This window comes from Bombus vosnesenskii, unplaced genomic scaffold, assembly GCF_011952255.1.
Source record: "Bombus vosnesenskii isolate JDL3184/JDL3185 unplaced genomic scaffold, Bvos_JDL3184-5_v1.1 scf7180000013265, whole genome shotgun sequence".
In the NCBI taxonomy this organism is placed as follows: Eukaryota; Metazoa; Arthropoda; class Insecta; order Hymenoptera; family Apidae; genus Bombus; species Bombus vosnesenskii.
In genome coordinates, this window is record NW_022882925.1 from 6,483,057 (window position 1) to 6,493,708 (window position 10,652).

A 10,652-nucleotide genomic window follows, 5' to 3' on the forward strand; every position below is an offset into this window, starting at 1 on the left:
TATGCAAATTTTTATGCGGCGCGCTTTACGCGTGGTAAGATACGCTGTAGATAAAAAGTAAACGCGGCCAACACGGCCTTTTTGATATGTTCAAAGAAGGACAGAGGGAGCTTCGGAAGGATAAGGGTACTCGTTTTTGACGAAGAGAAAATTTTCGTTTCGAACGAAGAGTGCGCGACGAAAAATATTTTCTTCTTTTAATTGCGACCGATCAATTTAACTTTTTTTTACAGAATAGGTCAGCACATTGTTAGAATTCGTTTATTCAATTACTTAGTTTCAAAAAGTAAGATTATGTATTTGGAGCGAATGGTTTCACGGATTGTTGTGTTTTTCTTTTCATTGAAACGTTGAATCTAATTGTTGGTCAGGAAGAGTGCAGAGCAATGTTAGACCTCAATTACTGTTAGTGGGGCCGTTTATTCAGCCGAAAGGCACAGTTAAGGACGCAGAAAACGCGACAAGCTTTATGGAACGATCAATTTTAATGGCTCCATTCGTCTCGCATTACCACTGTAATGCTAGCGTATTTACGAGAATGCAATAACACTGTTGGCCGGGCTTAAAGAGATACGAGCGATCGAACGATAATAAAAGGGAAGATTGAAGCCTAGGAACTTGGTCTGCCGGCAACTTGGATCAGTTTCTCAACTTTTCACCTGCCTTAATCCACGACAACCCCTTCTGCGTTATTAATAAACTCCGTCTTACTTACTTTTCTCGGCTTAATGTTTTAGCTATGGCTATCTATGTTAAAACGAAGATTTCTGATACATTCCATAGAACTTGCGTCGCTACATTTTTAGAGCTTTCAGAGATTTATTTATAAATATATATATATAGATACAAATTTGTATTTCTTTTTACACGCTTCTTAGTTTCGTTTCTCTGGTACAAAATACACACTGTAGTCATCGATAGTTAAACAATACATTTTAGAAAATTTGAATATAAGATTAGAAATGTGAAATTTCCAGAAACTATCGTAGAAAGTTTGTTAGGTTGGCGAAAGAATAGTAGAAAATAGAAAGTATAAAACATTTGAAGACAATAACCCTTCATAAATATTGAAGTTTCAAATCTTCCACAGAGCGATAACACAAGATACGAATGATTTAACTTGAAAATGCACTGAATTCAAAAACATCCAAACCATGATAAAGATCTGGCTGTTACGAAAGTTTACATATTATCCAACGGAGTTTATCAAGTTGGCTCGATTCCGGTGAACAGTACACCGAGCATAGTTTCGATGGTAAATCACGAATGTCGAACCGATTCCGCCGGAAAACCATAAATATTCAAGACATTAGGATGTAAGCCAAGTAATAATTTCATTTGTGTTCCAGGACTCTCGTTAGGTGGTGGCCTGATAGTTCTAGCATCTGCTTTATCAGATGCATCATTGGAATTACCGGGAAAGTACAGTCTGCCCTCTACATCCACCATGCAAGCTGATGACAACGGTCTGCCACAATATCAGTATGGTTGGTGCCTTCAGTTGTCAGGGCTGGCTTTGATTCTCGCGGAAGTTGCCGCTGTGTTAACTATGTCCGGGTATATGGCTCGTTTCTCCACAGTGGAAGAAATGGTACGGTCGTAATAATCGCTTTTTATGGATATCATACAAAGATAAAATATAGTTGATACAGAAATTGTTTGAAAAAAGAAAGAATTGTTTTCGATTTGAATATAAATAAACATTCTGATATATCGAGTGTTGTAACTAATTACATTTTGAATTCTGGTTGGACCTTATTATTACTTTGATTTTTCAAGGTGAGAGTCATGGTACCTGGTGCTGAGAGAAAATTACGGGAACAGAGAGGACTAAGTTCAGAGTACTTAGTCAGAGCTCACCAGAAATCGCCTGGACCTCCACAGGCTCGAGGATTTGGGCAGCCTTCGAAAAGTACTTCTACTTATTCTATTACGTACTTTATCTAGCTTAAAGTAAATTAATGGACAAATTATTAATAAAAATTGATAATTTATCACATTTTCAGCATCCCAGAGAGCTCCCGAGGAAGGAACATCTCTGTTATGCAAAACAGCCCCGGATATCTGTGCTTCGAACCCGCAAGCTATCAGCTATGTCGATAAGGCAGATCTATCTCACGTCTTACCAGCGTATCCGGATGCAAAAAGTAGCGATCCCCGATATACCTTCGGGGATAAGTCAGAAGCTAGCGTTATCGATTCACGATTAAGCGGTTTTGCCGATAAAGAAGGTTTAATCGATTCTAGAATTCTGTCTGATTCGCGACAGAATATGATAGCTTTCACAGAGAATAAAGAACATTCTGTTGGCCAAGAGCCACGATATTCCGAATTTTCTCCTAAAACCACTGAACAAAACGTGGTGGACTCGAGGTTGAGTGGCTTTACCGAAAAGGAAGGTCTCCTCGATTCCAGACTCAGTGGGTATGGAGAGAAAAACGAATCGTTGTTGGACACTCCGTTCGGGTACGATACGCGATACAATAGTTTAGCAGGGCAGACAGTGCCCATCACTCTAAAAAATCAGAACACGTCTGTCTCGGCTATTCAGTCCCAATATATTTATCAGAATTTTGGCACGATACATTCTGGGATTTTAAGGGTATCCGAGCCAGGAACTAGTTCTAGTTCGAATTCGAGTCAGAGAAGTATGACGCTGCAGAACCCGAAGAGAAAGTCGCAGATCGCCCAAAATACATTTAGCACGATGGAGTGTGAGAAGAGGAAACGAGGACCTGGTATGGCTGGTAAAACAGGTTTCTACACAGGTAGCGCCGTATGACCACCACCACCTCCTCCGACGCCCAGGTAACTGCAAGAGGAGGAAACGCCACTTTAAGCCTCTATATTACAAACTGAAGAGGAATCAGTGGCGTGCAACCTATTTCGTCGGAGGAATTACTTTGACAACTCTCGTGAAAGAAATCTGTATTATCGAGGGATATGCACAGATCTTGGTCGTATTTATAGTTGATAAAGTGGATATTGACAAAAATATGGTTATCATGTGAATGAATAGTATCCACAGCTGATCGTATAGTTCCCTGTGATTCGTCGTCGAATGATAAACTGGAAGCTGAAGATTCTTTTGTGAATAAGGTGCAAACTACTTAAGAGATTAGATGCAGACTAATGAGAAAAGAACTTGTATATACAATATCAATAATAAGGTTGACATTGAGCTCCTTTTCTGCGAAAGAATAACTCGAAACGAATTTTTCTAACGTTTCGTAACTACTCAAGCGACGTGTCACATAGTCATTATAACAGCCGACATGTTAATCGATAAAATAAAGAGAAAACAAGATTTGTGGTAGCGTGCATAAACTAAGCGTAGCGTTAAGTGGCATAAGCAACGTATCTTTAAAAGGATTAATGTATAGGCTCGATTTTACTGGGTAATTTATGCCTTCTACTTGGGCCGTGATCTCTTTGCCACTATAAAATCTAGTCGATCGTACTTTGCGTGTCGATGCAGGAGGAATGACAGAGGTACAGGGTTGCCAGTCGTTTGATCCGCTTAATAATTTTACTCTGGAGTGAGAGATAGTTTCAACGCATTTATTATCGCAAATTCCATCGGTGCATAAACCTTTCCTCCAGTTATCGTTTTATAAGTGAAGCAACCGATAGTGTCGACCATGATTCGCATGGAAAGTAGATCAAGAGACATGGGAACTCGCAACTCGCCGTTAAATTTATCCTCAACTAATCACGTAATCGCGTTCTCAAGCTGCATAACCAATGGAATGGAGCTATAAGTCGAAGAAGAATATTAATGTAGTCGATATGCTGTAACATATAACTCGGTGATCGTGATATGGTCACGAATACTCAATCGGGCGTAAACTCGCTTGGCTATTTTCGGGAAAAGAGGGAATGCCGTGAGTTACGAGCGATAATTCGAGAAAACGATCGTTTGACGAATCGTGGAAAAGATTTTACCATAGGAACGGATCATCGACATGAAGCACAATAAATATTATTATACGGGGAAAAAGGAATAAATGGATTAGAGTACAAAACATTTTCTTACTACTACATCATACGATGTACCATCGTTCGCTTAGCTGTCTATTATTTAAATAATCGTTTCCCTTGATCGTTATTCATCTATGGCAAAGTCTTTCATTGCGTTCGCCAATCTTGGACATATCAAGAACACGAAGAAATGTTTTTAATCCAATCCGACACGAAATCGTGATTTAAACTTCCTTCCTATTTCCTCGCGGGGTGCTCTACGCAAGGGTTGAGAATATTTTGAACATCTCAAAGATCCCGTTAAAAATTTCACCCTCGAGCAGGATCGTACGTTGTTGTGTATGTAACGTCGTGACTTGCGTATATTCACGTATACAGATCGTAGGTAAGTGTAATAAAACGTTTTTTTTTTTCTAAACGCGTTCTTTCCTTACCCAACCCATTCGAATAAAATTGTACGTAATCTTGACGTTGTGATTTATTCAAGATTATTCGTAATAAAAACCGTTTCTGCATTGTTGAATTATTCAGTCACTTCACTTTGGAAATCTTTTGACTAGCAACAGCTATGAATTTTATCTGTATGTGTATTTATAATGTGTATGTATACGTAATATTGTATTTTCTGCTATTCGTACATTTCTCTAAGCTGTTAGATTTCCGTATCTCTTTTATATCATTTTATTATCGTTTGCAATATTTTCCTACTTGTTGTACGTGTTGAATATTATATATCAAATTATCTCTGTACTAAAATCATCACAAACGTTTTAACCAAGCGGATTACCATTTTACTATCGATCATGAAAATGTTTATGAACTAAATCCTAGCGTTTTCAATACCTTTTTAAACGATAAGAATTATGTGACATAAAACACAAATTTGTACGAAAAAATGTATCAACTGAAACTATTAAATTTTCCCAATTACACTCTTTAGTATCTCATACTGATACTATTCGCATTCGTGTTTCGCATGTCACTATAAATCTCTATAAAAAATTGCACGTCCAACTCATCAAATCTCATAATCTACCGTCTGCTTTCCAAATTACCCTTCCAAACAAACAAATAAATAAAAAATTACAATCCACGAATCCCGACGAAACTGACGTAGTAAAAAAACGATGACTGTCCAACGATAAAGTAGACGTTCCAAAAGTTGTCTGGAATCTCTGGTACAATTATCGAGGCACCCTTTCAGATGGCACTGTCCGCAAGAAACTTCCGTGCGAAGCATCGTCGGTGAGCTTCTCGATAGATGGCGGAGGCCGTGCTTATGTCGCGAGACTTTCTCTCCTAATGTTTAATTAACGCCGCATAATTGCCCGGCCAATTAGCCAACACCGTTTAATATTAATCTGCAATTTGAATTCATTTCGATGCGTTTAAAATTTATTGAATACATAATTAATGCCGCGTGGCGCGAATGCAGATACGATGCACGAGCCGCCCCCGGCACTTTGCACGCTCTCCCGATGATTTATTCCGACAGTCCTCCGAAAGTTCGCCCCGAAAAAACCCCATGAAAATAGTTAATCGTTCCCGAGAGCGTAGCTCGCGGAAGGCGACCGACATCCAAACAATCCTGACCAGGCATTCGTCTGTTCTGATACTCAAAACTCGAATATACGTATATAGGAAGGCTCAAGTGATAGCAGAAAATGAAATAAGTCGATGGAGGATGGAAAATTTCTAAATTGAGCGTAGCTATTTAAAAAAAAAAAGAAAAAGTCATAATTTTATGAATGAGAATTATATTTGACGGAAATAATGAATAAATATCATTCTTTTTTCTCTCCGCTACTTTAGTACGGAATATTTTGTATATTAATCCATATACGAATATTAAGTGGTCTGGGATTTGAAAACATTGAATAACTAATGGATTCAGCATGTTTCTTCTGTTTTGTATTGGATAAATATGATTTACGTCGCCCGAGGTCGACCACGTTTCTTTCGAGAAAAGTAGATGGCAATTGAGTAATTTACGACCGCTGTTGGATGAAATTGAGGCCTGCGTGACCGATGATCAAATCGTTTTTTTAATGTTCATTTCTCGTTCTAGTTGACATGTTCTCGCGACTGACAGCAGTATGCATTTATGTAATTGCAAGTTCGCGGCTAATCGAGTTCGTTGTTATTATCTCTATTTCACCTCAAATAATTAGCAAGCTGCGATGAACAATCCAATGTTATTTTTTGAAAGAAAACTTCTCAACGTCCCTTTCATCCTTCCGAACCCAAAGATAATCAGTAAAACAACTTAAAACTTCGTTTTCCATTTTTACCAAGCTGTCGCAATTTTATTTTACTTTCAACAACAAATCAATTAAACTTATTGCATTGTTAAACGTTCAAAGATATTCACGCCTCTCGCCTCCTCCTACACGTTTCCAAAACGATCTACCGTTCCCCACCCCTTCTGTTCTTTTGAATTCAAAGAAAACGATCAGCCAAACAGCATCGAGTCTTCCAATTTCCCCGTGCTTTTCCTTTCTAACAAAACCGCGCAAATCGATATTCTCCCCTCCCCCATATACGAATACCGTGGAACGCGAGGAGGGTGGCGGTGCGCGTGGGTAGATTGTCTCTGTCATTTACCTGCACCTTCCCAAATCGTCCCTTACCCCTTCGCCTGCCACGTCCGAATATTCCAGGCAACCCCGTTCCTGCAACAAACCTGCTACCCTCGACACGCTCGACCCACCCTCGCGACCCCGATGCTGCGTGTAGCCGTCTCGCTCTAATCCAATTAAAAACGGCGGGCGATCGCACGAAACAGCGGCTCATCGACCGCGGGAATTTTAATTGATGTTACAGGTACGAGAGGGTGGCGCTGGCTGCTGTTGCGGAGGATCGGAGGATGTAGAAAGGGCTGGCCTCGTAGGGCAAGGGGGTGATTTGCCCGTGTAAAACGGATCGAGAATGGAGTGTGGTTGAGGCTGGATGACGGTCTGTCAGCGAGCCACGTTGCAAGCCAACTTTCGCCAACACGAATCCTCTCCTCTTCAACGTGTCGCGTGGAATCGTGTTAACCATCAGCCAAGAGCAGCGTGTTTACGCGCGGGAGCAGACACTGGAACGCGAAACGGCACTGTGAGTTTACTGATTAACGTCGTGCTCACGGTGGAAATTCATGGTTGACGTGCATATAGAAGATCTGAGACGGCTCAGAGAATTTTGGTAATGATAGAATTCTCTACTTGGATTATAGAAAATTTGTGGATTTTAGGTGTATAGCTTCTGGAACGCAATCTGTGAGCTTACTGATTAATGTTGTACACATGGTGAAAATTCACGGTTGAAGTGGATATATGTGCGAGATTTGGGGGATGATAGAATCGTTTAGATGGAACGTAATTGCGATTATAGGAAATTTGAAGTTCGCAGATTTATATTTTTTAGAGGGCAAACTATGAGTTTACTAATTAATGTTGTACACACGATGGGAGTGAAATTCACAGATAGGATGGATGTACAGAATCTGAGATGATTAAGAAGATTTTTGAGATAATATTTCTTTTGAATAAATAACGATTGCGGTTATAGAAGATTTAAAGCTCTTCATTGCATTCCCTAGAGTGAAGATCGTGTTTTACAGGATGTAATGTTGTATTAGAAACATTTTTCGGAAAAAGGGACGCATAAATTTTAGCGAAGTGCTGATTGATTCGAAATTGATTAACGGAGTAATTAGCGAATCATTTAGCAACAGTAAATTTAATTACTCTTACAGTGTAGGCAACAAGCTTAATTATTATTAATAACAGGGTAATTTCAGTTTCAATAAAGAAGGAAACTATTAGCTGGAAGCAATCCTGTCTCGATCTGCTCTATTAATTTCTAATTTATAATGATCTGGTTTTCAATATAGATATTACTGTGCGCTTTTAAAAACGATTTTTCTCCCTTCTAATATGTCCACGCACGAGAACGTGAAAAACATAAACCAGGAGCAATATCAATGTTCAAACAAAATATATTTCCATCGTCTGCAATTATCATTTTATTATTTCATCCTTTTAATTATACACAACACAATAGTTAGAATCTTCCATTTTTATCCCATTATGCACAATATTTACCAATTTTTATCCCATTGCACAATATTATATAAAACATAAATAGTTCCTTGTATCACATATGTACACACATGTTGAGATATAGCACTCATTATGAAAGAAGTATAAAAGAATGAGAAGAATTAAGCAAACTAATATCCTTCATAAATAATATCTCAAATTCACAGAAATACGCAGAACTATTTAAAATCTTAATTCCATAGTTAGTTTTTCTATGCAACAAAACGACCTAGATCCTCCATTTTTCTATGTTGTTCTCATCATTTATTAAATTTTGGATTTTTTCATTGTATATCTCAGTAAGTACGCGCATCATTTTAATTTATTTTTCTTTTGAAAGAATGGAAGAGACGGCCGTCTTAATCAAGGAACGTTAACGCGACGGCCAAATTATTTTCTACTAATTTTTCCTCGCGTTATCTCGCAGCCGTGTGGCAACTCTTATCGTCTCTGTTCCTCGTTCTTGCTATCGTAGCGGTAAGAAATTCTGCAGGAAGGAAGCGAGCGGCAAGGATGCCTTAATCCTCGCGGTCATCTATCATCGCGGACCGTACTGGTTAGCCGATTCTATCTTCCAGCTTTTTTTCGCGCGCCCTCCAGTCACCCAAGCCTTTTGTTGGCTTGTTTAATAACTCGTGATGAATGTACCTCAGGCTGCCTCGCTTCCAGTTGGTCCTGCGCGAGCCACAAGGATCCCCAGGGTCCCAAGATATCCTCGTTTCTTCTTCTCTTGCTTCCGACCCGTCAGAAATTAAAACGATAAATCCTTGGCGGAGTCTCGCGCTCACCACGAAAAATCTACGAACACGGTTTTCGATGGAACTACCAATTTTTTACTTTTGCTCTCTGTTTCGCCAGTTGATATTGGTTCTAACGTTAGAAAAAGATAGCTGCCACGGTATCTAAGAATATTATACTTGAAAGGAATATCGAGAGAGAGTCTCTGGTGTTACTAGTGTTAAAAATGTTTTCGATTAATAAAAATTGTTATTTATATAAAGATTACGAAAGAAAATAGCGCTATTAAATAGCCTTTAACGAACATCGACGAACAGAAGACAGAATGTTCGAAAAAGTAGACCTATTACATCCTGTTCAACTCTTAATTGTACCATCAAGTTGTGTACGATTAATACACAAAAGTTTGTTAGCTAATTTAAAATTACGTACTTTGTTTTTTTTTTCATATTCCGTATTTTACATAGTAGATTTAAAAATATAATCGTAATCCTAATGCAAGCCATTCTGACCATCCGCGACTCAAAATTTCTGCCAAGACTCGTCAAATTATAACGCTACTTAAATTCGCGACCAAACATGCCACCTAGTCCTCAGAAAGCTTATTTTCCAAACCACCCTCGCCCACCATTTAAATCCAGCTGCACAGTAATCTCTTCATTTCGCAAGCTTCATTTGTCACCTAAAGCGCACCCCCTAAAAAGCAGCTCGCATCTTTTCACCCGAAATTCTGGCTGCCACTGCAGTTCCACCCTTTTTCCCGTTTGCTGATGAGGGTAGAGAGGAAAGAGGGGGTGAAACTCTTATCTAACGGTGGGACGAGCGACGCTGGTAGGGATGTATTAGCGGCCGGTATTAAATTATGGTCAGCCCAAGGCAGCAGTGATACCACGACGTTGGCCTGTAACAAACACACATCCCCTTCGTGAAATTAACCCCCGAGATCGTCGGTGCTTTCGAGGGATAATTTCATTTGGCAGCGGCTCCTGGCTAACGCGGACCATGGTCCATTTTGGCCGCAGGCTGTCTGCCTTCCGATTTTCCCTCTTTCTTTCCTCTTTCACCCCTTCTTCTATCTTACGGCTAATTTTTTTTGCCAAGATACGCAATTCTCTCGGCTCTTCTTGCGCATGGTTCGTGGCTGGCCGGTGGAACCGTTCAGAAAACGAGTTTATATTGGGTCTCGTGAATGGGAGATACACTGTTTTTTTCTTTCTTTTTTTCTTTTTCGATAAAACTGGAGGAATCGCGGATTCGTTTAATTGGAGAGAGAATGGTTTGCGAGTGCTGTTCGTAGAGGTTCGTGAGCTTCGTAGACAGATATTTTCTTCTAATAGTGACTTTTTAATTACGATTTAATGCGATCTTGTGGGCATGGAAAATCTTTTGTAAGAATGCTGTTCTTAAAATTGTTGCTTTTTCTTTTTGATTAACTTGCGTTGCAGCATATCCTATTCCTTAGTCGTTTAAGGAATTCGGATCTAATTAATTGTGAGGTATTTTTGTCTAAATACAAGATTAAAACTTTGTCTACTTGCTAGCCCTAAACGTTCTACTTTGCATTAAAATAATGATTTGAAACAGATTCTCCCGACTTTGAATTACTTTATGCAGTAAATAGAAGTAGAATCGTCAGTTTCACGGGAAATCAATTTACCGGTTGCTACATGTTCGTAAAATGGCCTCGATCGTAACTCCATAGCAATTATATCAATGGCGATCGTAAATATACACGGAAGAAGCTTATCTTTATCATACGAAACTGCACGTATTAAAAGGTTAAAGCTCGCGGCTTTTATTTCTGTCCGGAGATCGTCTGTGCCGGCCTTTCAGGGGTAATTTCATTTG

General features: G+C 39.2%; 1 protein-coding gene across 1 annotated transcript in view; it reads left to right on the forward strand.

The window, feature by feature from the left end:
• Positions 1 to 4,920, forward strand: part of LOC117243088 — a 165,459-nt gene extending 160,539 nt beyond the window's left edge. Inside the window, exons 5-7 of the mRNA XM_033510278.1 lie at positions 1,350 to 1,591; positions 1,780 to 1,912; positions 2,007 to 4,920. Coding sequence (XP_033366169.1) covers positions 1,350 to 1,591; positions 1,780 to 1,912; positions 2,007 to 2,782 — 1,151 coding nt within the window. The 3' untranslated portion in view covers positions 2,783 to 4,920. The remainder of the gene's footprint in view (positions 1 to 1,349; positions 1,592 to 1,779; positions 1,913 to 2,006) is intronic.
• The last annotated feature ends 5,732 nt before the right edge of the window (positions 4,921 to 10,652 follow it).